The 25,113-nt window shown below is 40.7% G+C and overlaps 1 protein-coding gene across 1 annotated transcript in view; it reads left to right on the top strand.

Annotated features, from left to right (window-relative positions):
- The window catches only part of LOC149153502 (ARM repeat superfamily protein), a 368,482-nt gene that overhangs the window by 164,719 nt on the left and 178,650 nt on the right, over nucleotides 1-25,113 (top strand). The window contains exons 10-15 of the mRNA XM_089445673.1: nucleotides 5,579-5,784; nucleotides 5,925-6,068; nucleotides 6,220-6,308; nucleotides 6,606-6,753; nucleotides 6,914-7,002; nucleotides 7,414-7,469. Of these exons, the coding sequence (XP_089301799.1) occupies nucleotides 5,579-5,784; nucleotides 5,925-6,068; nucleotides 6,220-6,308; nucleotides 6,606-6,753; nucleotides 6,914-7,002; nucleotides 7,414-7,469 (732 nt within the window). The remainder of the gene's footprint in view (nucleotides 1-5,578; nucleotides 5,785-5,924; nucleotides 6,069-6,219; nucleotides 6,309-6,605; nucleotides 6,754-6,913; nucleotides 7,003-7,413; nucleotides 7,470-25,113) is intronic.

Here is a 25,113-nt window from a genome sequence, read left to right as displayed (position 1 = left end):
TCATTGCAAATAAGGCCGACTTGATTGATCTAAAAGAAAAGGAGCCGATTCTCCCATGATCCATGACTATGTCACATGGTTCAGAAGGAAAGTTGAAGATCATGGTAGCCCAGAGATCTACAAGAAAAATTGTGACTCTGAGGCCTCTGAAAAAGGGTCTCCTATTATGCCTCTTGATCAGGGCCAAACTATTTAAAGAAGGCTGAAAATCCTATGCATAAGGAATCATCATTGTCGATCTAAAGATGATTTGAGGTTGTCATTGATGTCAACCCAAGCAACACCAGGGGCTACTCTGATCTTGGAAGGGAATTTTGACTTGACAACTTACTCTATTTTGAGTCAAGGATCTTCTAGATAGATTCTACTCGTCGAGATGTTTCTGTTGATATATGGCACGCCAAGTAATTCTTCACGGTTTGAGAGATATTCATGTTTAAAGTTAGTAACCCCAGTTAGTGGGCTAAAACCCTATGGGGTTGTGGCATGGCACTCATAATTGGTTTTGGTCATTGAATAGTCATTAATTAATAATTTTTTTTAAGCCCCTAAAATCCCTCCAACTTTCTCTATAGAAGCTCCTCTCAACTCTATAAAAAGAAATCTCATATATCCTCCAAATGTAGTGATCGTGGAATTTTCGTTATAACTTCATTTCTGTGAAGTCTTAGATTCTGAAATTAAAACCCATTTGATTCGCAATCCTGATGAACGTCGTGACCGAATTTCAGATCTTGGTTCGCTATATTTTTGGAGATATGATCTGTGGAAGTTAGGGTTTTTGCAGGCTGCTGAATTTCATCTCAAAGAAGTGACCTTGGGAAAATCGTCATAACTCTCTCTCTAAGAAGAGGATTGGAATTTTGTAAAAAGTGGCAGATAGTGCACGGACTTTAGTTTTCTGTGTATCAATTTCAGAGCCGAAGGAGGAAACAATGACACGTGGCACGTCGTACAAGTTCGCTCTACTAAACTAGTCCATAATTAGGTCATTGTGAGAGATTGGGCATAACTTTGCCTTGAAGAGTCCAAATCGGGTCAGACTTGTGGCATTGGAAAGAAGACTCAGAGGGCTTCTACAAGACCGAAGATCACATGTTGGGGATCTGAAATCGCAGAGATACATCATATTAAATATCGTGCTCCTAGAAGGCAAGAAAAACTAGATCAAGTGTTGTCAAGGGGTGCAAAGGACCAGACTTTCTAGGGCAGCAAAGAGCAAAATGATGCAGTAGAGGTAAGCTATAGGTAAGTATCTTCTGTATATGCATGTTCATCTCTTAATTGCATTAGGTTCTTTGTATTCTAATTTGTTGTTTTTGTTTAGCACTGACATATGCTTTGCAGGATGAGGTAAGTTTTGCTATTATCATGTCATGGGTATTTCCTTGAAGGCTTTTTGCAGGTATTATATATTCATCAAGAGAAGACTCAATGCATAATCTAATGTTCTGAAGAGTGAGAAAGGGTAGCATGACAAGAACAACAATCAAGGTGCAAGACAACAACAAGAAGTTCACCACACGAAGTCTTCAAGTGGGAAGCACTGCATACAAGTGTAATGTAAAAGTTGTACAAGTGTCTATCTGCCAAGAGTTGAAGAGGTAGTGTCGGGAGGTCTAGGATCATCATTTGGTGGTTGTGTCATAGTTGGGGTTATGGTCTAGTGTGTCTTCTTTTTCTACATCATTCTATATCATTGTAAAGTGGATCATTTTCCCTGGTACGGGAGTCCATTATTCTTTTATTCTTCTATAGGGTGGTAGGGTGGTGCTAGGCTGGTGCATGAAGTCACCAACATGTTCAAGCTTGTGAAAACTTCATGGTGGTAGGGTGGTGCTAGGGTGAGTTGTAGCTCATTGGGTGTTGGGGCATCCATTCAGTTGACTACTGAAGAATCTTGGGCGTTGGAGCGTCCATCCAGTGGGAGCTGGAGAAGAAAGCTTTTCTAGATTTTAGGAAGTTGGTGTTGGCATTATGATGCATGTGTTGTACTTGATGGCAACCAACTCATAGAAGAACTACAAAAGAGATATCAGATGGGCCATAATACATGGGATGTAGAGCAGATTCATTAGGAAAGCCAAGCCATAAGCAAAGAGGAGCTGATGGAGCAAGAGGAGCCAAGAAGAGACAAGAGGAGCCATATATATGTATATGTCACATATATGCCAAAGAAGAGGAGCATACACAGCTATCGGGAGCCTATCGGAGTAAGAAAGGCACTCACATATGCAAGGAAGTCTTTGGAAGACACTACCAAGCCAGAAAAGCATATCGGGAGCTTATCGGGAGCCATCGGGAGCCATCGGGAGCAACAGACAGAATTATTGGGAGTGCAGACAGAGTCATCGGGAGCCATCAGGAGAACAGAAGCAGTTATCGGGAGCCATTGAGCCATCAGGGGCCTATCGGAGCAATAGAGGCACATTCTCATATATAAAGAGCTTATCGAGAGGAATAGGGCGTATAAAACCCTTGGATGCATGCTTAATCATTATCGGGAGTCATCAGGCCATATATGCATGCTTTAACTCTATCGGGCGATTAAAACTCATATATGCATACATTAACACTATTGGGAGTTGTTTGGGCAATTAAAACCCATATATGCATGTATTAACACTATCGGGAGTTGTTGGGCGCCCAAATCCCATATATATGCATTTTACAATAATCAAAGGCATTTCCCCTTTTGGCGGATAAACATAGTTATATGTGTTAATATATATTTCGGCATATATGCGCGTCGGGGGTTCGGCTATGTGACACCGCTGAAACCTCCGATTGTGAGCGGACCCGATGGTGGCATTAAACTTGGTCCATAATAATATCGCATCCGCGGCAATCGGTCAAGCCCTGCCTCACCCGAATGCCGATTGCGACAAGAGGAGGCGGACCCGATGGAGGTATTAAAGGCAGTCTATAATCATATCGCATCCGCAGTATAAAGGGTCGCCCACCCCAATCCTCCGATTGCGATAACTACGCGGACCCGATGGTGGCATTAAATTGATGTATAATAATATCGCGTCCGGCATATATCGCAGTGCTGCCTCACCCGAATGCCGATTGCGATAAGAGGAGGCGGACCCGATGGAGGTATTAAAGGGAGTCTATAATAATATCGCATCCGCGGCAATCGCTCATATATAAAGGCTTCCCACATCCAATCGCCGACAGCGATGAAAGCATGCGGACCCGATACATTTATAAAGCAAGGTTAATTGCCGTATCGCATCCGATCCATTGGATCGACCATCGGCAATAGATGATGTTATATGCATGCGTCGATAGCAATAAGGAGCGGACCTGATATACTATTGTTATGGGTGCATTAAGTTTAAAGTCCGCCTTTTGTTGTTCGGACCTTTTTCATCGTTTTTCCGCTATTTTTATCACTTAAGTCATTCCTTAAGAGATCGGTCAAAGCAAGCGAGCCCCAGGTTTTCGGATCCTCTGGTTTCGTCTCATGGTTTTATCAAAAGCGTGACTATATAAGAAGGAAAGAGATCCTTTGGCAAGGGATTGAAAAAGGATTGAAGATCTTAAGGAAGTTTAGATCGGAATTCTTGAGTGGAGAAATTGCAGAATCTAAATCAAGGAGAAAGCGCGCAGATTAGAGATTAGAGCGAAGGATTGCAGGCTTGAAATGGGCAACCCGTCGTAGTAAGTGCAGATATTCTCCGAGAAGGAAACTGTGCAGCCGTAGACACGCATAAGACAGAAGTTTCCTTTAACAAAGCTGCATTCATTTCTTAACTATGCTCTAGCCGCCTCTGCTGTTTACTAAAGGGTTATGGGTGTGCAATATTAAGTGTTTCCTATGTAGTAATAATGTTTAGCCTCCGTGTGCGCAGCAGTAAGTAAATCCTCTGTTTGGGTCTTGATATCAGCCTCTGTTGACTAGATCGGGTGATAACTGTCATGTATATTGATCTGATGCTTGGGTAATTCTGAAGATTTGTTTATACTTGATTTGCCAAGAAGAAGTTTGTGCAGCTGCAGACACTTGCAGCATTCTAAGAAGTGATTGATTTGGTTATGTTCATAATGGCTTATCCTTATATGATCTGATGGACTAGATCTGATTGCTGACATACATACTATCCTTGTAAAGTGTATTAATCTGGTGATTGGGTGATTCAAAAGATTGTTTGATTATGTGCTTTAATGATATTAAAAGGTCCAGTATGAAAATTGGATGAAACGTGGCCTTTCAGATTATGTATTGTGCTTCAGGTGTATCCAGTCTGAAAATGTATGAAACGTGGTATCCGGAGGAAAGAAGATTGTAGGCTGGCGCCTACGTACTAGTATCTTAGCTAGTACAAGATCATTGTAGCAGGTAGCAGCCTGCGTACTAGTAAATGGATCGGCTAGTACAAGATCTATGGGAGTTCTAGCTCTCTGCATGTAGAAGCCTGCGTATTGGTATAAGACTGCACCAGTACAGAAATATTGTAAAAGGATTTTCTTATTAAGAAGAAGATTGAGATGACTTGCAGCAGGTGGTTTTCTCCCACATTGGGTTTCCACCTTATATCATGGTGTTCATGTGTGTGGCTTATGTGTGATGATCTGTTCTATTTTACTGCCCCTGTTTACTGTTAATATGGTTGATAATGTTCTAATGCACTCATTAAGGATCAACTAACTGAATCATAAGAAGTTGTGGAAGTAGCATATATGAATCTGAATATGGAAATGAAAAAGTTTTATTGATGTGATAATACTGATTCAGCCCCCCTCTCAGTATTATTTCCAACAGTTGGAGCTTTCTTTTCAATTGGAGTTGAAGATTAAAGAATTATTAGAAAAGCGTTCGGTGGTTTTTGACCCGAAGGGGGTTTTCCACGTAAATTTTTTGTGCCTCCTGTGTTCTTTTATTCACTGCTGTTACTGCAAACATTAGTGATAATTGAAGATTAACTAATGCTCTGAAAAGATTTAAAAGTGCTAATTGCTAAGGAATACTGATTCACCCCCCTGTCTCAGTGTTTTCCAACAGTTCAGAAGGGAAGTTGAAGATCACGGTAGCCCGGAGATCTACAAGAAAAAATGTGACTTTGAGGTCTCTGAAAAAGGGTCTCCTATTATGTCTCTTGACTAGGGCCAAACTATTTAAAGAAGGCTGAAAATGCTAGGCATAAGGAATCATCAAGTCGAAGTCTTTAAGAAGCAATTTGAAGAAGTAAAATGAGCAAGTTGCTGGGCATATGGTATATCTCTAAGAAATAAAAGCTTGATCCAAGTCTATCATATGTCAAGTACCTATTTTGCACTTCAACCTTTTTGTCATTGTGAGTAGATTAAGCTATAGATGTATTACTCTTTGTTATTGTTAGGTAGGTTTATTATATTATGCTTCAGGTTTTCTACGATGACATTAATTTATGTAGCAGATGCTTTAGAATCTTAGTGGTTTTGTTAGTAAATTGCTGATTCATACTCTCTGCGTCATATTGTTTATTGCAAATGATTCCATGTACTCAACTTTCTGATATTTAAGAAATTTATATGCATGCACACTGATGGTCTTAGTTGTATCTAAGCCATCTTTTTCCTTGTATTCCAGCTTCAGCATACAGACGAAGATTTGACAGATATTGCTGTGAACATCTTGAGGGCAATTATTTTCAGGTCACCAACTGGTATTTCAGGAAATGCTCAGTCTGGTTTTGCAGGAATGGAAACAGTAATACCTCTTCTTATAGATCTTTTGGATGAACGTGATTCTGCTGCAAGGGCTGTGGTGTTACTTATTGCTGAATATTTTGCAATGTATCCTTTGTATTAAATTTGCCATCTATTTGTGCATATTTCACCTAGATTAACTTTTTCAGCTTTTGTTTATGACAAGGTGATTAAAGAGAAACTGATGTTTCGAGATTGTTGATCTTTCACTTATTTTGGTCCTTCAGCAATCCTGATGCTGAGGGAATCAGAGAGCTGTTTGCACGTCTTGACTCTGACAATAATACTACCAGGAGAAATGCTCTTGATGTCATTTCGGAACTGATGGCTATATGTTCAGAGTCAGGACATGTACTTGCACCTTCCCTGAGGTGACAAATGAGCTTATCTAAGCTTATGAAGTTAACTTTCTTTTTCACATTTTTATCTAAATATAAGTTTTAGTTGTTTGCCCTATTGCAGTCCATTTTTGTTGCCAGGTCACTGTCATTATATATCTGACAATATTTGATTTCTCCACAGGGAAAATATTGGAAAACATTTGCTGGACAGACTTGGCGATGAAGAGCTTACGAATCGTTTGCAGGCTTCAAAACTCTTTGCACAACTTGGTCTGTATTTTGTTCTAGTCAGTCTTATTGGGCCTTAACTAACCTCTTTATCTATGTAAAACCAATTGTGAATGCTTGGTTCAACATATGCAACATAAAGTTAGAAGTATATTCTGAAAAATAAATTGTCAAGTCCACGTTTTGTAGAGTTTAAACTTCTCTTCAACTTCTAGAATTTAACGTCTTCTGAAATTTGTTGGCTTTTCATTTCATGATTACATGTCCAATTTATTGTGTGGTTGTTAGTGAATTGCTGATTCATAGGGCCTAACTAAGAGATTCTTCATTTCATTTAAGATCCTTCATTTGTGATGCCTGCACTTGTTCAACTTGTCTATTCCCGGGATGTGAGGGTGCGGTCAGCTGCCAGTGATGCCATTGTTGCTGTGCTCCGGGGCCAAACACATCCATGCAATGTGATATCTGTTCTTCTTGACTGTATTAGGTATGTATTCTTAATTTGAAGATCTATGGTTAAAAGTTAAAACTGCTAATTTTAATATTGTTACTCAAGTTTGCATAACAAACATGCTAATCTAGAAATGGATAATATGTATATGTCAAAACAAACTAACAAAGAATAATTTATTTTGGTTTGATTGCAGAGATAATGTTCAGAATGCATCTCTTCCAAAGCATCCTCGACAAGTAGGAGAATCATTAAAGTATTCTGGCAGCGCAGCTTCACATTCAGGTCTTGTCCCCTCTCTAAAATGATCTTTTTGATTCTATTCAATCAAATAGCAAGTTCAGGAGAGCAGTAGTCTTAAATTCTGGACTATCAAAGGTGTCAATTCAAACAGAAATCATCAATAAAGTCGTCAGTATAGATTGGATTACAGTAGCATATTATAGACAGCTGTTACATAAAACGAGTTTGCTATAGTTACTAGTTCATGCAGAAGCCATGCAAATACCTTCTCAAGTCAGTGACATGATTGAATAGCATCCTTTTCGAAATGATTTAATCTCTCTTTTGATTATTACAAATGAATTCTTTGACAGAGTCTAGCTGATGATCAAATAGCCTATGCGTTTCTTTAATACCTAATAATGCATATCAGTGGGTTTTTCATTAATTTAATTTTTTGTTCATCTATATCAGGTTCAGGCATGGATGTTGATAGGATAATGCGTCTTGTTCCAAAGTGGTCTTCAACGGTATAGAATATGATACTCACATTTTATGTTATGGTCTTTCTTTTATCCGGATTGTCTACAAATTTATTGTTTAGATCTTTCTTCTCTGAAAATATGATGCTCATTTTTTTCTACCATGGTCCTGAATCATTCATTGTTGTTTATGAGTTTGATCATATTAATCTAATTTATTATAATAAGCAGAGCTTTTAAGCTAATCAATGAAGCTTCACCCATCTCTAGTGAGAAAATATCTTGTTTGAATGATTGGTCAACATGGCTATAGTCAATATGTTAATTTTAGGCAACAATGGTATGTTCTATGCTTTAGAGCAATTTTACTTCAATTTCTTTATTAGCCCAATATCAATATCCAATTTAGCAATCACATCAACATGATAGTAAAATGCAGATAGAACATAAACATAAACAGTAGAAGACAAGCCAAGACAAGAGGACACAAGATGTGGCACCAGCGAGGGACAAACCCCAATGTGGGGAAACACTTGATCAATTCTTATATTCTTCAATAGTTCAGAAGAGAGAGAGAGATTGTAAAATTTACAAATCTCATAACTTATGACAGCAGAAAAAGAGCCCTAACTAGAAAAGTCAATGCTGGCCAACAGGGCAGAATTCTTCCTCAATTGTGCTCAGTCAAACCCAGTGAACTTCGGCCTCCAACAGCAAGTCTAATCAGCCCAAAACAGTCCAGTCAAAACTAGTCAACAAAAGTCAACCCTGTGGCCAGCCCTAGTGCATTCAATGCTGGTCAATGCAGGGGTCAAACAACCTCGATTTTCGTGCCCAAAATTGCAGCCTGCCCAAACAGAAATTCCTCACCCAAATACGCAGTCAAGGAAGGTCAATGCTAGTCAAAGCAGCCCAAGAAAACAGCTTCTGAAATTCGGTCAAACTGGTCAACGCCTAAAGCAGAAAATTGTCCTCCTTTCCTTTGCATGTGTGAGAGAGAAAGCTGCCCAGAAAATGCGTACCCAATCAAATAAGGAGAGAGAGAGAGAGATGTGAGTGAATGAATGATGTCCAAATGAGGCTCAGGTATCATGAATTTATAGCAAACGTTAAGGATGAATAGACGTGGCGATTGGGCTTTTGAGCCTACATAAGTCTGCTGGCCGACCTTGACAATTTGTCCATAATCAAAATAAATTCATAACTTCATTTGTACATGTTGGAATCGGATGATCTTTAGATCAATCTTACACGTCTCGGAGAGAGGAGTCCAAGAAAAATATTAGTGGTCATAAATAATATGACCCATGTGGAATTTGGCCCTCGTTGCCAATTCTAACACTCCCTCTCAACTAGGGAGAACTCCATCTGCTAATCCATTTGCCAATCTGTACTATCTCTACCATCAATGCATTGCTTTGCTCTGCTGAACTATGAAGAAGTGATCGAGAATGTATCATACCATTCTCTATTGACCTGAAGTCAGTCCCAAGTAAAAGAGAGTGACTCATACCACTCTTACTGACCCGAAGTCAGTTCCAATCAAAAGAGAGTGTCTCATACCACTCTTACTGACCCAAAGTCAGTTCCAATCGATCTTAGATCAATATCGGTCATCCTAGCATAGGGAGTATGGTAGTACTAGTGTTTTTAAATCTAGAACCAGTGACCGGACCGGTCCACCTAATGAACCGGTTTACCGACCAGAACCGGTCTAATCGGGACTGGTTTGGTCTAAACGAACCGGTTTTAGAAAAATACATTAAATAATTAATTTTTAATGAAACAAAACTATTTTTAAGATTTAAAACCATGATTCCAAGACAATAGAGACAAAATATGCAAAGTTTGCTCATTTATATACCATGTAAAGGTGAATATATCAGAATGGCACCGAGTGCAATACATATCATCAACAAAATAGCAAAATACATAAGCAATGAGGCTCTAAATGGCCTATAAAGTCCAAAAGCAATGCTGCAACTGCAAGCTATGAGGCCATTGGCCTACTACAAGTCTACAGTGTACACATGATCAATCATCAAGTTCATCACCACTACTAGCCACAAGATCATCATTAGGAGCTACATGGACATCATTTGGTTCAGAGTCTGAGAATGCCTCACCTAAACTGCAACCTCAATATCAATGCCACCAATAACAATAAAAGTGGACCTAATGGAAGCACAAGTTTGTTGACCTGCATGACTAGTGCCTTCCATTGGGTTCTGATGCCACCACATAATCTGCTTCATCCCTTGCTAAAGCCATGTCAATATCAAAATCAGCCTCAAACATAGGTTCTTCAGTCTCCTCCACCCATTCTGATGTTGGATCAATATCGTTCAACACAATGGGATCTAGATCAGGGGGTTTGCTCATCATTTGGAGCTCGATTGCATTTATTGTTTACCCCCAAACCATGAAATTCTGAAAACCATTAAGTCTGCTGAATTTTGAGTGAAATCTAAAATTCTAGCTTCTCCATATGAAATCCAATGAGGTTGAAACCCCTCTCAAACTTCCTAAGTCATTTCATAGTAATGTTAAAAATTTAAGTAAAAGGATGAAAATGAAAATTAAAGGAAATGTCACTTTTACTAAAATAATTTAACATTACCATTAATTGCCAACATTGTTAGGGTTGAAATGTGTCAGAAAAATGAGAGGGTAGGCATGTTTTTCTTGGAGGGACTATTTTTGGAGTAAAACAACCTCAAATTTCCCTCAAAACAATGTCAAAACACACAAAAATGCATTTTGTGGGGGTTATATTCGCCCTGGCAATAAACCGGCCGGTTTGGGACAAAACCGGCCGGTTTGACCACAAACCGCTGGTTCTGTCCTAAACCGGCGGTTAGCACCGGTTTAGGGCAAAAATTGGCGAAAGGGGCTAATGAACCAGGTTTTTTGGCCGATTTCGATCGGTGGGCTTGCTAATCGGCCAGTTAGACCAGTAATCGGTTAGGAAGACCGGTTTTTAAAACTATGGGTAGTACATGATGCGTCCATCGGTAGTACTATGGTCTCTATCCTCATTTCCCTACTCATTGGCCATATGAGAGGTACTTCCCATGAGTCCTAGACTGCATGGGTAGGATGTCTCAGCAGGAGAAGGATGAACCACTCATCTTGCCTACGTGTCGCCACGGGGTATCACAGGGGAAGGCTGAACCACTCACCCTGTACACAACAAACCACTAGGGGAAGGCTGATCCACTCACCCTATGGTTGCTCATCGCTCCAAGAAGTACCCCAAGCCCCCCAAAGCTCCCATAACTCAATGTCCATCTCATACAGGACCCTCACAAGAGGGTCTCTCCACGACTCCAAGTCATTCTTGGAAGGCCAAGAACTTGACCTTCCCCAAGGGCTTTGTCAGAATATCAACGACTTGCTCATCAGTCCCAATGTGATGGAGCCTTATTGGCCCTCGTTGTATCATATCCTGGATAAAGTGGTACTTGATATCTATATGCTTGGGGCAATCATGAAACACGGGATTATCTGATAATTAGATTCCACTCTTGTTGTCACAGAGGATCATGGTGGTATCCCGCACATGTCGAAACAACTCACTGAAAAGCTTCCTCAACCAGACAACTTCACAAGTGGCCATACTAGCAGCTATGTATTCGGCCTCAATGGTGCTCAAGGCAATCGATTTCTGCTCCCTGCTCATCCAGGATATCGAAGCAGAACACAAAGAAAAACAACATCCAGAAGTGCTCTTGCGATCCACCACACTGCCAGCTCAATCAACATCAGAATAACCAGTTACCATGCAGCCTCACATCTCCGGCAGTGTATCTCAGTCCATGGGTGATTGTGCCTCGAAGATATCTCAGAAGATTCTTGGCAGCAATCCAGTGTATATGATGAGGCTCAACCATATATTGGCTCAACGTGTTAACTGCAAAACATATGTCGAGACGGGAGTTCACCAAGAACATCAGTGCTCCTAGACTTAGGGACTCCATCAAAAATATTAATTATTTGAATATCTCACAAACTATTTAGAATCTACCCAAACTATTTCTGGGTATTGGAGATCTCATGTGGTTTAGCCTCTCCACCAATTTTTGTGGCTAGAGCGCATCCAATGCTACACCAAATCAACACTCCCTCTTAGCGAGGACTGTGCTCTAGTAATACTCTTCACTGAGCATCACCTTGATCATCCGGCATTGGTTCGGTGCTAATGCTAGGTCTGCTGCCCAACATCCTTTGTACTGCTGCATCATGTACTGCTACCCATGGCCCTGCCACTGCCACTGCCATTGCTGCATCCTTATGACAACCCCTCTCATCATGCTACATCGTGTTGCCCATAGCACTGCCACTGCTAATTGCTGCACTGCAACTCAGTTACTGAGAAGTAAGTAACTGATCTCCCAAATCTGACATCTCTGTCAGGCTAGAGACACCCATGATGCTGAAACTCCCTCTGCTGTTGACAAGTGCTCCTTCTCTGATCTCTGCACTGTTGCAACAACTCCATGCATCTCGCAGTGCTGCCTCACACTGTCCTGGGAATCCTGCATTGTAGCTCCCTCTGTTGCTCCATCCGCATCTGTCTCTACTGACATCCGCCAGTACTGCTGCTATTCTTCGGCGCTCCCGTAGCAAGGTGTAATCCAAGAGGCTGGGTACCTCAAGGATCCTGCCTCTCATCACTTGTAATCCGTCTGACTATAGCTTGATGTCTCCCCAATTCCTCTCAAGTGGCGTGTGAGCACTCATGGCACAATCATCATCTGTCTCCACTTCCTTCTAAGCCCTTGCTGGCACAACCTTGGTCTCGGAAGCCTCTACCTTGCTCTTCTTCCTTGGACATTGGCTCGCATAGTGACCCAGTTCCACACAGTGGAAGCATTTGAACTTGGAGAGGTCCTTCTTCTTCAGTTTCTCCTTCTTTCCCTCAGATGCTAGGGCAACATCCTCCTCTTCCTCCTTGATTATGACCCCTTTGCCATTGCTTCCCGCCTTACTTAGCCTTCTGATCTCTTCTTGACGAAGAGCCGCCCATAGTTCCTCCCAATCTGGAAAGGTCGACCTACCCAGTATGCTCTGGAAAAACACCTCCTAGTCTTCTGAGACTGCGTTCAGGGCTGTCCTTACCGTTAATTCTTGATCCGACGTGGCCCCTATGGAAGTCAGCTGATCCTGGACCTCTTTCAATCGATCGAGGAAGGTGTCGATCTGTTCTCCTTTTTGCATTTGGTATGACCGCAACTGATTTTCTAGTAACATCTTCCTCTGCACAGAAGTATGCTAATACAATTTCATCAGGGCCTCCCACATCGCATTTGTCGTTTCCTTTTCGGCAATATGTGGTGATACATGGTCCTTGACCCCGTCAAGGATGATGCTCTCGGCCCTCGCCATTGCGTCCTTGTACTTGTCGTTCTCAACTAGGTCAACTAGGATTGCTATCGTCTTCAAGGAGAAGTGCTTGAGATGATTCTTGTCTAGAACAGACAAGATTCTGGCCTTCCAGACTAGGAATTTTGAGGCTGTGTACAGTCTGTCCTGGTCTCTTACCCCGTTCACTGCCATTTCGCTGCTCCTCTACTTCCCTTCTGGAAGTTCTCAGTGTGACTCCCTCTGTGTTTCGATTTCCTTCCTGGAAACCCTCTGCGAATGTCGAGATGCCCCCACTCCAATCGTTAGTACAACTACACCACTGATCCGGATTTCTTGGCTAGAAATCCTCGGCAGCAACTCCTTCCTCCTTGGTCTTGCCCTGTTAGGTATTGTTCTAACCACAATATCCCACCAGCTTCACTTTGCAACTTACCCACAGCCTCCTATGCCTCAGCAAACTGAAGGTTAGAGCTTCTAGGCTCTGTGCAATTCCAACACCAGCAAAATCTGCACCTCCTGGCCATGGGCGTCAATTCTTCCTGACCGAGAAAGATGACTGGGCACTGCGTAGGTCGGGTCTGCTCGCTTCTCCCACTGCGCTGATCCTCCTCCACGCTCAAACTCGATGACGCAGGCACTACGTCACCCCTTCCTTGCTGCTTCTCTGCTAGGAACAACTTCTGTCACTCGGGACCACTGTTTCTGCTGTTGCTGTTCTGCTCAGCTGATGCCCTCATTTCTCCTGTGATCCACAACCGCACTCTGATACCATGTTGGAATTTCTAAGTCTTACTATTAGAAAGCCTTCATGTACTTTCTGATTTATTTATGCCTACTTGTTCTGATTAATTAACAAGTTATTTACCATGTAAATACTGAAAATAAATACAAGTACATGCTCAACACATTACAGATCATCAACTGAAGGAAAAACAGGCACACAAGTGACACCGTTGTTTTTGGACCAATGTTCTCGGAAAATCCCAATGTGGGAAAACTGGTGCAACTATTTGAGGGTTTTATTATTAAGCAGTTTCATAATATAATCTGGGTGCCAAACTGGCTCACCCAACAGAGAATGATCTCGACAGTAGTACCTCTTAGTCGAAGACAAATATTCCGGCTAAAACCCCAGATGAACAATCCCACAACTCTCAGCTCCAATCTGCCACACGAAATCTCCAAGATCTGCCTCTAGGGACTGCGTCAGCCTCTTTGGCCCAGCGTCACCCCAACTCGCCTTGCGTTAGTCTCTAGAGCCTTTGCGTCACCCATGCTGGCTCTCTCTGGCACTGCACAGCCCCTGGTTGCCTCTGCTTGGGCCCTGACTGGCTCTGCGTGGCCTCCAGCTGGCTCTGTGTCCCTCTCTTCCGGCTTCTGCGCTGATGCTCTCGGTACCCTCTCTGTCTCTCTGCTTTTGTATTCACTGCTCCTCAGCTACAACTCTGATCACTCATTCGATTTCCTCAGCAAGCCATGCCCCAGACAATCGAATTCTTGATCAACTCGGTGTGTTCTCCAAGTGACCCTCAAGCCTCCTCTTATACTTTTCTTGTTGATAATTCACCGACTGAGATTAAGCCCTAATCAATGGCTAAGATTAACTTTGGCTTGATCCATGACTTTTGGGCCCTTCTAACACAATTTTATATTAATTCACATTAATATTTTATTTTCCTCAAGTTTAGACTTAGGACTCCATTAAAAATATTAATTATTTTAATATTTTCCAAACTGTTTAGAATCTGCCGAAACCATTTCTGGGTATTGGAGATCTCATGTGGTTTAGCCTCTCCATCTATTTTCTTGGCTAGAGTACATGTGATGTTACCCCAAATCAACATCTCCAACTCTAGGAAATAATGCATTGGTCCTAGATCCTTCATCTCAAGTTTAGAAGTAACTCCCTCTTATATTTGTGAATGAGAGGGTCTGCACCTGTCAGAAAGAGGTCATGCACATAAAGTACCAAAATGAGAGGTTGATCATTTTCAACCTTAAGGTAAAGGTTCGGATCGTCTTCACTTCTAGTGAATCTCAGCTTCATCAGATAGCTATCAATCCTCTCATTCCAAGTCCAGCGTGCTTGCTTCAAACCATAGAGAGCTTTCTTCAACCTCCATATATGAGATTCCTGGTCATGAACCTTAAATCCCTCGGGTTGTTCCACATAGACTTCCTATTTGATCGAAACATGCAAGAAAGCGGTCTTGATATCCATCTGTTGTAGGTTCCATTCTTGCGAGCTAGCAAGGGCTATGATTGAGCGGATGTGGTGTATCGGGCAACAACGAAAATATCTCATCGTAATCTACACCTTCCTTTTGATAGAAGCCTCGAGCATTAGAGTGAGCCTTGAACTTTTCAACACTTCCATCAACTCCATGATTGATTTTGTAGAGCCGCTTAGAAGTGACAACTAATTTGTCCTAGGATCTAGGGACCACATCCCAGACATCATTCTTCATAATTGACTCATATTTTTCATTCATAGCATCGTTCCATTCTTGTTGCTTCACGACTCCTTCAAATGATGAAGGCTCATTTTGAATGATAGTGCTCATGACGGTCAAGTATCCTTGATACCTGTTCGGCTTCTTGCTTTCACGGAAAGTCCCCCTTGGTACAATGTGTCTCTCGGCATCTTCGAGAGTTTGTCTAAGTCATGAGGGTCTCCTCTTGGAGGAGGGCTCTTGAGGAGGAGGATCAATAGGATCCATAGGTTCATCAACATCTGACATCGTTTCATCTTCTTTTGCACCTTATCTTCCGATGTCATCTTCTTTGTCCCTCCTTGGGATAGGAAGGTTGTTGAGCTTATTGAGGGCTATATCTTCGTCGAAGGTGACATCATGAGTCATGATTTATCTGAACTTCCCTTTGACTAGCCACATAAATTCTATAGCCCACAAAGATTCCTTTCTTCCCTGATGCACCCAATTTGCTTCTTTTCTCTTTCGGCAAATGAAAATATACAAGACTTCCAAAATTTCTAAAATGAGAGACATCAGGTTTCTTACCAGTGAACACTTTTTCGGGAGTCTTGGAGTCCAATGCTTGATGAGGGCAACGATTTTGAACATACATGATGGTATTTGCAGCTTCAACCCATAGGGACTTCGGAAGCCCTTGATCATGAAGCATGGCATGAACAACGTCTACAATAGTACGATTCTTCCTTTCAGCTACACCATTCTGCGCGGGAGTGTATGGTGTTGTAGTCTCCCTCTTAATGCCAACTTCTCTGCAATAATCATGGAATTCATTGGATTCGTACTCAGTCCCATTTATCAGTTCTCAATATCTTGATTTTCTTCTCGGATTGGTTTTTGATCAAGGCTTTGAAGTGATGGAACCAAGTGAACACTTCGTCCTTCTTTTTCAAGAAGTAGATCTAGGTCTTGCAAGAATAATCATCTGTGAAGGTGAGATAATATAAGTATCCTCCCAAAGAGTTTACGAGCATCATACCAGATATGTTGGAGTGGATCAATTGCAATATATCTGTGGTCTTGCTATTACTTGAGGGGAATGGTCCCCTTGTAAGTTTTCCTTTAGCACATCCCAGACATACACCTTCATGCTCTACTTTGAAATCAGGCATACCTGTCACCATCTATTTGCCACTGGGTAGAGGCTTATAATGAAGATGGGCAAACCTCCAGTGCCATAGTTCAGATTGTAGTGATGTGTCACAAGACATGGCTCCCAATGGACTTCCTCCAACTTGATACAAAGTGTTAACCCTGAAGCCAAGAGTAAAAGCATCTTTAAAATTTCTTTTCCAAACACGTACCTTTCCATTGATGAATGCCACCTTGTATCCTTTGTCTTCCATTGCCGAAATGGACACCAGGTTCTTCTTGAGATCAGGTACATATAGTACTTCTTGTAAATGGATATTGTTACCTTGATTCAATTGAAGGGTAACATTCCATGCTCCCTTCACATGATAGGTGACATCGTCTCCAAGGATAATCTCCAAGTTTGTCTCCTTCTCTATCAGATTAGAGAGAGCTTCCTTGTATCTGGTGAAGAGCCTGGAGGCACCACTATCAATTAGCCAATTCCCCAAAGTGTTTGGTGGCGAGGTAGTGGAGAGGGCCGATATAAGATAGTACTCCTTTTGCCTATTGTTAACAACATTTGATTTTTCATACCTGGAGTTCCTTGCTTTCTTGGAGGGTCGACCATTTCCATGATGTCCCGCATTCCTTTTTCCTTTGCCATTGTGCCTGCCCTTCCTTTAATCATTATGGTTGGAGTTGCCCCTAGAATGATTGTGATCATCATGATCTGATGTGCTCGTTCTATTTGGACACTCCCTTTCATACTGGTCAAGCTTATTGCGAAGAAAGCACCTGCCCTTCCAACCTCCCTTAGATCCAGGATTTCCATTAAAATGACCTTTAGACCCTGCATTATTTCTCCTTTTGGCATGAGCGGAGAATGCAGCGGGGTTGCTTCTATTGGAAGGCATTTCTTGCTCCACCATTCTTGTTTCTTCTTGAATGCATCTCGACATCAATTCTTCAAACCCTGTAATTCGATCATTATTGAGAATAGTGGTTCTAAATATATGCCACTCGGGTGGGAGGCCTCCAAGGGTAGTGATAGTGAGTTCCCTGTCAGGAATGACCTCTCCAATCGAAAGTAGATTTCCTTACATTCATTATTTTTCCCTCTTGAGAGGTTATTCTTTGTATTATTGAGCTATCTTGGTGGGCTTGTCACCAAGTCATATCATTATTGAGAATTATTTTATTATTTGGGGCTAAATAAGACAAATTGGGCTATTCGAATCCCCTATTGGATTGTATAAATAAATGAGAGGATGATTCATTTCTCTCCTCATCACTTGGATTGGATTGGTATCTCTTGAGAGATTTTCACACTTTTTGCTGGGATAACTTTTGGAGCTTCCTTGATGCACTATGATGTTTGGATTTTCGCATTTGTCTTTGGGGCTTCTTTATAATGCGGAATTGATGAATTGATATACTCTCTCTCTCATGTAAGTCAAAATTCTGATGCCATTCTTATTATCTTACTTGTCAAATGCATGTATCTTGTTATCATTGTTCTAGTATGGCTTAATGTAATGCAAAATTCTTTTGGGACCTTGAACAAGTGATTAAATGCATGTGCTGAGCTTTGAGGGATTGGGTGAATGTTCCTAGAGGCACCTCTTAGGTTGAAGACCTCGAATCATTGTCTCCTTCACAAACTTGAAGTGTAAATCCCTATTAACCTAGTTGCTTCCCTTAGGGAGGCTAACAAAGATCAATTAGGGCTTCTTAGCTCACGAAAATTCTCAATCATTGTGTATCTTGACTCCATTAGGCCCAAGCAATAAGGCACTGATTCTTGTATCCCCTTGGTGGTCATATTTACCTCTATGTCCTCACTTTTCCAAATTCTAGGCCTAACGCTAGAGGGTCACCTAGGGCATCCAACGAATTTTATTGTAGCAATTCAAACCCCACGATTTTTGGTCCACTACTGCGTTGGGCTTTTCTCTTGGGGTCTTCAAAATTTCAAGCAAATCCGATGGTGGAATCCCGAGATATAGCATGCCCTAGTTATAAGACCATTTTTTTGCCCTAGGCTGATGTGGGTTAGTGTTCTCACTTGGATAATTGCATTCAGATATCAAAAGAAAGCTAGTCCTCTGATCCTATTCTTTCCCCTAATTAGTTCAAGTCCCTCCTTGGTTAATCAACTCCATACCCTTGACCTAATTTGAGTCCACTTGGATGCTTTGTGGTCCCACAAATTTACAATTCAAATTCCACAAGGATTACTTAGAAGCCATTTCTTCATGGGGATCCTTGAGTCTATGAATCTTATTGTCAAAATATATTCCTTAAACCTAAACTCAAAGGTTCCCTTAGCCCTTCCTAGAGAGCTTATCACCTTGCTTCTTAAGGAAATAAACCATTTGTTTGAGCCTCTCTTAAGAATAGGCTTTGGGAATCACTTCTTGTCTTATTATTGCTCCATTCATCCAGTGATTCCTCTTATATTGGGTCTCCTCCCATCAGTGAAAGTCTGTAGAGAGCAGGGAGCCTTCGCTGAGGTGACAGTGGTCTATTGCCCCATTGTTGCCCTTGACCTAGTAGTTGCTCTATAGGATCCCCTCCTAGGACCCCTGCTAGTTTGAGCGATTGGATGCCCTTGATTGGTTAGAGGAGGAGGTAGTGGAGGGGGTAGCAACTGTAGAGATGGAGGAGTAACTAGTGGAGGAGTAACTAGAGGAGGAGGTGACACCACCTACCATGGTCACCAGTAGAGTACGTGGTCTACCTCCTATAGCTCCTAGTTCTTTAACTTCTAGAGCACAACGGAGTCCACTGCAAACCTTAGGACCTTTTTCATCTAGAGGGAAAGATGTTACATTTTCTCGTAAGAGGGGCAAAGGAAATCAATACTAATAGTTATTTGGTTCATTTCAATGTATATGATATTATGACTAATGATATAAGATACTTTATTATATTTTTTGTTGATATTTTGACGTTGAGTCGGGACTCGGGACTTAATATTCAGGATATAATTCACTGTTATGTGTGATTTGTTGATTTGGGGTAGCATCGGATGTGCTCTAGGCACAAAAATTGGTGGAGAGGCTAAAGCACATGAGATCTCTGATACCCATAAATGGTTTGGGCAGATTTTAAACAGTTTGAGAGATATTAAAATAATTAATATTTTTAATGGAGTTCCTAAGCCTAAACCTAGGGAAAATAAAATATTAATGTGAATTAATATAAAACTGTGTTAGAAGGGTCCAAAAGTCATGGATCAAGCCAGAGTTAATCTTAGCCGTTGATTAGGGACTTAATCTCGGACATTGAATTGTCAACGAGAAAAGTATAAGAGGAGGCTTGAGGGTCACTTGGGGAACACACTAAGTTGATCAAGAATTCGATTTTCTGCGGCAGGGCTTGCTGAGGAAATTGAAGGAGTGATAAGAGTTGCAGTTGAGGGGCAATGAATGGAGTAGCAGAGATGCAGAGATAGTATGGGAGCATGAGCGCAGAAGTCAGGAGAGAGGGACGCAGAGCCAGCCAGGGCCCACGCAGAGGCAGCCAGGAGCTTTGCAGTGCTAGAGAGAGCTAGCGTGGGTGACACAGAGCCTCTAGAGGTTGACGCATGGCGAGTTGGGGTGACGCTGGGCCAGAGAGGTTGACGCAATCCCTTGAGGCAAACACTGGAGATTTCGTGGGGCAGATTGTAGCTGAGAGATGTGGGATTGTTCATCTAGGGTTTTAGCTGGAATATCTGTCTCCGACTGAGAGGTACTGCTACCGAGATCATTCTTTGTTGGGTGAGCCGGTTTGGCATCCAGATTGTATTCTGAAACTGCTTAATAATAAAACTCTTAGATAGCTGCACCAATTTTCCCGCATTGGGTTTTTTCGGGGACATTGGTCCAAAAACAACGGTGTCACTTGTGTGCTTGTTTTTCCTTCAGTTGATGATATGTAATTTGTTGAGCATGTACTTGTATTTATTTTATGTATTTACATGGTAAATAACTTGTTAATTAAACAGAACAAGTAGGCAGAAATAAATCAGAAAGTACATGAAGGTTTTCTAATAGTTAGACTTAGAAATTCCAACATGGTATCAGAGCGTGGTTGCATATCATAAGAGAACTGAGGGCATCAACCAAGCAGAGCAACAACAACAAAAACAGTTGTCCCGAGCGACAGAAGTTGTTCCTAGTGGAAAATCAACAAGGAAGGGGTGATGCAGTGCTTGCGTCATCAAGTTTGAGTTGGGAGAAGGATCAGCGCAATGGCAAAAAGGAGCAGACCTGATCTACGTAGTGCCCGTTCATCTTTGTCAATCAGGAAGGATTGACACCTATGGCCAGGAGGTGCGAATTTTTGCTAGTGCCGGGATTGCGTAGAGCCTAGAAGCTGTGCAGTGCCAGAGAGATCTAGCATGGGTGACGCAGAGGCTCTAGAGGCTGACGCAGGGCGAATTGGTGTGACGTTGGGCCAGAGAGCCGACGCAGTGCCTAGAGGCAGACGTTGGAGATTTCGTGGGGCAGATTGGAGTTGAGAACTGTGGGATTGTTCATCTGGGGTGTTAGCCAAAATATTTGTCTCTGACTGAGAGGTACTATTGTCGAGATCATTTTCTGTTGGGTGAGTCAGTTTGGCACCCAAATTGTATTTTGAAACTGCTTAACAATAAAACCCTCAGATAGCTGCACCAATTTTCTCGCATTGGGTTTTTTTGGGGACATTGGTCCAAAAACAACAGTGTCACTTGTGTGCTTGTTTTTCCTTCAGTTGATGATCTGTAATGTGTTGAGCATGTACTTGTATTTATTTTCAGTATTTACATGGTAAATAACTTGTTAATTAAACAGAACAAGTAGGCAAAAATAAATCAGAAAGTACATGAAGGGTTTCTAACAGTTAGACTTAGAAATTCCAACACGATGTAGCACTAGACATGATATTACACATCTTTTTTCTAATTTTGGACTGTCGCTGATTTAATCTCGATCGCGATTATCGCAACACTGCTTTGAACCCCTGATGTTCGACTCACTAGATGGGGATGAAATTGGCCCTTGGGCTTCTATGGACCTGCAACAGATTTATAATAAAAAACGCCCCAACTTTCCTGAAACCAATATTAATTTTGATGTTGGAGCTTCCTGCAAGCAATAATGATAAAGATCCTCAGAGAATAAGCAAGCAAATTAGTCTAGCAAATAAACCCAACTAGGGTGGCAAGGTATTCCACTGAAATTGGGAAAACCGACTAGGGAAACAATTAAGTCTACTGAAGCTAGGTTGAGGATCTCCCTTGAGATGCTCTGGTTGAACTCTACTGAACTCTTCTTCAACTGAAAATAGAAATGGTATGTTAAGATGATCCCTAAATGGGCTCCTTTCCATTCTTTATAATTTCTTTAACAACTCCTAGAATTTCTTTTTTAATATTATTTTATTAGTTGGGGCCACTTTCCAGTAAATAGGTTTGTGCCACCTTTTTAATAAAATAATCGTTCGCTGCCATTGTCCAGTAAAATATTATTTTCCCCTTTTTTGTTAATATTACCAAAATTGGCAAAAAAATCCTTAGTGATTCTCATGCTCACAAAATTGGGGATATTACAAATATCCTAGTGCGATTTCATAATTAATAAAATTTCTTTGAGTGAATTTCTTCAAACAATTAGTGTGTAGACATTTCAAGAAACATTTATGATGCAAACACTTCAACAAGAGATGTGAGGGCAAATTAGTAGCTTATATTATCTTGATTGGAACTTTTTACAATGCAAATTCAACGGAGAGCTTGATGGTCTTGACTTGGTACCGTAGGAATTTTAGCTTCTTCAACAAATTATCTCTAGCCTTCAGCAAGTTTGGCCTTCTAAATTTTGCCTTTTTCAACAAATTATCTCTAGTCTTCAACAAGTTTAGCCTTCTAAATTTTTGCTTCTTCAACAAATTATTCTAGCCTTCAACAAGTTTGGCCTTCTAAAAGATGATGCTCTGTTTTTTTTTTTTCTAGAATGATTCGACCTCCAATTGGAAATATAGTCGACCCTTGGCCAAGGATTCCCAACTCTAATGCCTGCAAACAATATTATTTCTCTGGCAAATCGATTCCTTCTTCGACACTTGGCAAAAAATGATGTGCAACAATTATTCTCCGGAAAATAAATTAAGAAAATTTTAACCCATGAAGTTGGCTCCTTTATTCTTTAGGAACAACACGACAATACAACAATTTTGATTTTAACCCATAGTTGGCCAAAATCATGTTCTGCACCACTGTAATATCTGGTTTGGATATCTTTGTTAAATTATGGGGAATTTCCTTTTTAAAATTTATGTTATTAATTTTTAATCAGAACCCACGAAGATTGTTGAAATTTGATGATTAAAAATGTTTCTTGCAATCCCAACCCAATTTTAATTTCAACTTATCTCTCCCATTCAGTTAAATGCCCATTCCCATAAACATACATTCAACATATAGAATTCTGGAAATGAAATTTTCAGATTAAAACACATGGGATTGTCAACACATGTCGAAAATAATTATGGACATAAACAGACCAGCAACACACATAAAAATACACAGATTTTTGGTCAACTTAGACCTAGGCAATACCCTTTCAATCTTCTCCGGGGAAAACCTGTTAGAGAGCTCAACAAATTTATTTATCTTTCAAGTTAAGGAAAAATACATTTGCAGACAAAACAAAACAACAAAATACAACTTATCTCTTCAGCGCAAAACTCCTTGAAAATTGTGCCCTCTTTGCCTCGATTTCCGTGCCCACTTGAAGCTAAAATTATGTTTTGCACATATACATACTATACTGTACAGATTTTGTACGGACTGTACGGATTTCCGTACCGTTGTATAGAATTGTACGGATTTTTTTTGGCAATTTTTTTCTCGAAAACTTCTTTCGAATGGTGTGCAGCTCACAGCATTAAATGTTGTTCGTAATGTACCTTCTGGTGTTTTCTATGCCTTGATTTCCGTGTCCATCTTTGCTCAGAAATCACCCCTTCAACTTGTTACAACCAACTTCTCCTTCAGAACTTTTCTCTAGCTCTCAACCTTCTTTCTCCAATCTTCTCATGAAGAATGAATGCAGTCTCTCTTTTCTTTTCCCCCTTTTGTTTTCCTAAATGACTTTTGAGCAACCCTAAGATCTAATGGCTCAGATTCATTTAGATCAAGGGATGAGAATAAATGTGCATTTAACTGGGAAGATTCCTCCACACAATCTCGTGCTCCACACAATCATTCCAGAATCTGTCCCAATTGAGAAGATTCTCCCTAGAGGTAACAATATATCCAAAGATCGCCCAAGATTAAGGAAGTCCCACTACAACTATCCCGACAAACTCTGTGGGTGCAACTGCCTCACCAATAACAGTCAAATCATCACTTACCTGTTTGACCTTGCCAAGATAATGAACTGCACTTTTAGCCTTTGTCATCCTAATGTTCTTCAATTGTACTTTGAGTACCATCTTCCTGCTCTCATTGGTACTGTGATAGAGAGTGGTTAGGGTTGTCCATATCTGATATGCATATGTGTTTCCTCTCGCTTGAGGAACCACATGATCCTTCAGATTATCCATAATTTTTTATTTTTTATTTTTATTTTTAATTTTTTACTTTGCATTATTTTTTGTGAATTCAGCGAGTTCATCTATAGCAGTAGGAGGTACAACCACTTGCCACACTACGTCTTAAACTGTTGCTTCTTCAAACACTGTCTGAATTCTGTCCTAAAAAATGACATAGTTGGATATCCCATCCAATCTGTCCTCTATCCTTAAGAAAATGGCCATGACTGCTGTCCAAAGTTTACAAAACCAAGAAAATGGAGAAATGAACTTTCCAGCACACCTTGCTGTCCCAAAGGTTCAGTCTGTGTGAAATTTCACCATGCTGTCCCAAAATATCAGTTCCAAAAATTCAGTGTGTTGTCCAAACCACTGTTTGTTGTCTCAAACCACTGTTTGCTGTTCAAACTGCAATTTTTAGCCTATACCTCTGATACCATGTTGAAATTTGATGACTAAAAAGTTTCTTGCAATCCCAACCTGGTTTTAATTTCACCTTATCACTCCCATTCAGTGAAATGCCCTTTCCCATAAACATACATTCAACATATAGAATTCTGGAAATGAAATTGTCAGATTAAAGCACATGGGACTGTCAACACATGCTGAAAATAAATATGGACATAAACAGACCAGTATCAGACATAAAAATACACACAAATTTTTGGTCAACTTAGACCCAGGCAAAACCCCTTCAATCTTCTCCGGGGAAAACCTGTTAGAGAGCTCTTCGAATTTATTTATCTTTCAAGTTCAAGAAAAATACATTTGTAGACAAAACAAAAACAGCAAACTGCAACTTATCTTTTCAACCCAAAACTCTTTGAAAACTGTGCCCACTTTGCCTTGATTTCCATGCCCACTTGAAGCTGAAAATATGTACTATACGGATACAGAATGTATCGTACAAATTCTGTATGGATTTCCATACCGCTGTATGAAATTGTACGATTTTTTTTCAAATTTTTTTCTCAAAAACTTCTCAAACGACGTGCAACTCACAACAATAAATGTTGTTCGTATTGTACCTTCTGCTGTCTTCTATGCTTTGATTTATGTGCACAACTTTGCCCAGAAATCACTCCTTCAGCTTGCTGCAACAAATTTCTACTTCACAACTTTTCTCCAGCTCTTAGCTTCCTTTCTCCAATCTGCTCATGAAGAATGAATGCAGTCTCTCTTTTCTTTTCCCCCTT

Source organism: Pinus tabuliformis, chromosome 9 (assembly GCF_031772625.1).
Source record: "Pinus tabuliformis cultivar Carrire ecotype Pingquan chromosome 9, CPIR1, whole genome shotgun sequence".
Lineage (NCBI taxonomy): Eukaryota > Viridiplantae > Streptophyta > Pinopsida > Pinales > Pinaceae > Pinus > Pinus tabuliformis.
This window is presented reverse-complemented; position numbering and strand designations above follow the sequence as displayed.